The sequence below is a fragment of the Cynoglossus semilaevis genome, chromosome 20, assembly GCF_000523025.1.
Source record: "Cynoglossus semilaevis isolate Cse_v1.0 chromosome 20, Cse_v1.0, whole genome shotgun sequence".
Taxonomy (NCBI): domain Eukaryota; kingdom Metazoa; phylum Chordata; class Actinopteri; order Pleuronectiformes; family Cynoglossidae; genus Cynoglossus; species Cynoglossus semilaevis.
The window spans coordinates 11,376,804-11,378,174 of record NC_024326.1 but is presented as its reverse complement, the minus strand read 5'-3'; the positions used below and the strand labels follow the sequence as shown (position 1 = coordinate 11,378,174).

The following is a 1,371-nucleotide window of genomic DNA, read 5'->3' as shown; positions in this document are numbered from 1 at the left end:
GAGAAGAAGGTGCAGCAGAAAAAAAAGAAAGTCAGCGAGATGGGGACTTCAGGACAGAAGAGTCGACCACCTGTCAACTCCAACAAGCAGGTAAAGACGGGCAGTGGCATCGTTTTTAGTCCCAGCTCTTTGACTCAATGACACTTTTGACGTGGCAGAAAAACCAAGAAGGTCAGCTGAAGAAGAACCAACAGCCAGAAGGTGTGGAACAAAAACAGCCAACCAACAATAAGACAGTCGGTCAAAAGGCGGTCAAAGAGAAGAACAGCGTCGTCGTCAAAGGTGTGACTTTCTACAAGGCGGAAGAGGAGAGCTTCAGGGAGACTGAGAGAGGGAGAGCAAAGAATAGTAGGTCCACTCACTGTTACTGCAGTTCATCACAGTTGTATGTACTAGTATGTATGTACTGTGAAGTATGATCTACAGTAATTCTTCTTCTTCTTCTACTGTCCTCCTGCAGCTTCATGGAGTTTACTATTTTCCGACCAGCTCCCACCTGTCAGGACTCTGCCCGTTCAGAGTCCAGCACATGCACCGACTGTTAGCGCAGAACCACACAGCAGGAGCCCATCACAGAGAGGGAGCAGCCTGGTTCCCACAGAGAGGCCGACCACTGACACCACTACCGCCCAGCAAACCCCAGCTACGACCTCCAAAGCTGCCACCACCACAAAACAAACAACCGTCGCTGCACCGACTACAACCCCACCAACAACCGCTCAGCCGACCACACGTCTCACCCGGCCCAGTACCTCAGCGCCGCACACCAATCTACGTCCACCTGCTGAAGCCTCTCCTACAGCTAAGGCTGGGGTGGCGCCCAGGAGTCGTCTCAGCTGGACCGAGAGCCCTGCAGACCAACCAAAGACCACCAAGAAGCCCGGTAAATCACGTGTGTTATACTGTAGCATCTCTGCGAAAATCATGCTGCAAAGGACGGTTTTACAAATGTGATAACGTTTCTGTATAAGAGACAGAAACATCCTCCATGGCTGGTTTCAAAGTGTCACCTTCTCCAACGTGTGTTCTGGCAGGAGTGTGTAAGGACACCGTGGCCAGCCTCTCTGACCCGGTCCAGTTCAACTCTTACGGCCTGAGCGACGGAGCCTGGATGAAAGATGTTCGTGGCCATGGAAACGTTATCTACCTTACCAGCGGTCTCTACGGCAACAACCTCATTGAATTTCGAGACTTGCAAACCTTCAAATCAGGTGCAGCCACGTTACCACATTATTGAGTGTGTGGTTTCACTCTCTTGTCTGCTGTGACCCCCACCGGTCTCACACATATTTTCCATGCGTTCTTCCTGCTCAGGTCAACCGAGTAATTCGTACAAGCTGCCCTACAGCTACACTGGAACAGGCCACGTTG

At 51.3% G+C, this 1,371-nt stretch overlaps 1 protein-coding gene across 1 annotated transcript in view; it reads left to right on the top strand.

Annotated features, from left to right (window-relative positions):
* olfml2bb (olfactomedin-like 2Bb) overlaps window positions 1–1,371 on the top strand; it is a 13,038-nt gene that overhangs the window by 4,197 nt on the left and 7,470 nt on the right. Inside the window, exons 4-8 of the mRNA XM_025052446.1 lie at window positions 4–90; window positions 159–348; window positions 461–883; window positions 1,035–1,211; window positions 1,315–1,369. Of these exons, the coding sequence (XP_024908214.1) occupies window positions 4–90; window positions 159–348; window positions 461–883; window positions 1,035–1,211; window positions 1,315–1,369 (932 nt within the window). The remainder of the gene's footprint in view (window positions 1–3; window positions 91–158; window positions 349–460; window positions 884–1,034; window positions 1,212–1,314; window positions 1,370–1,371) is intronic.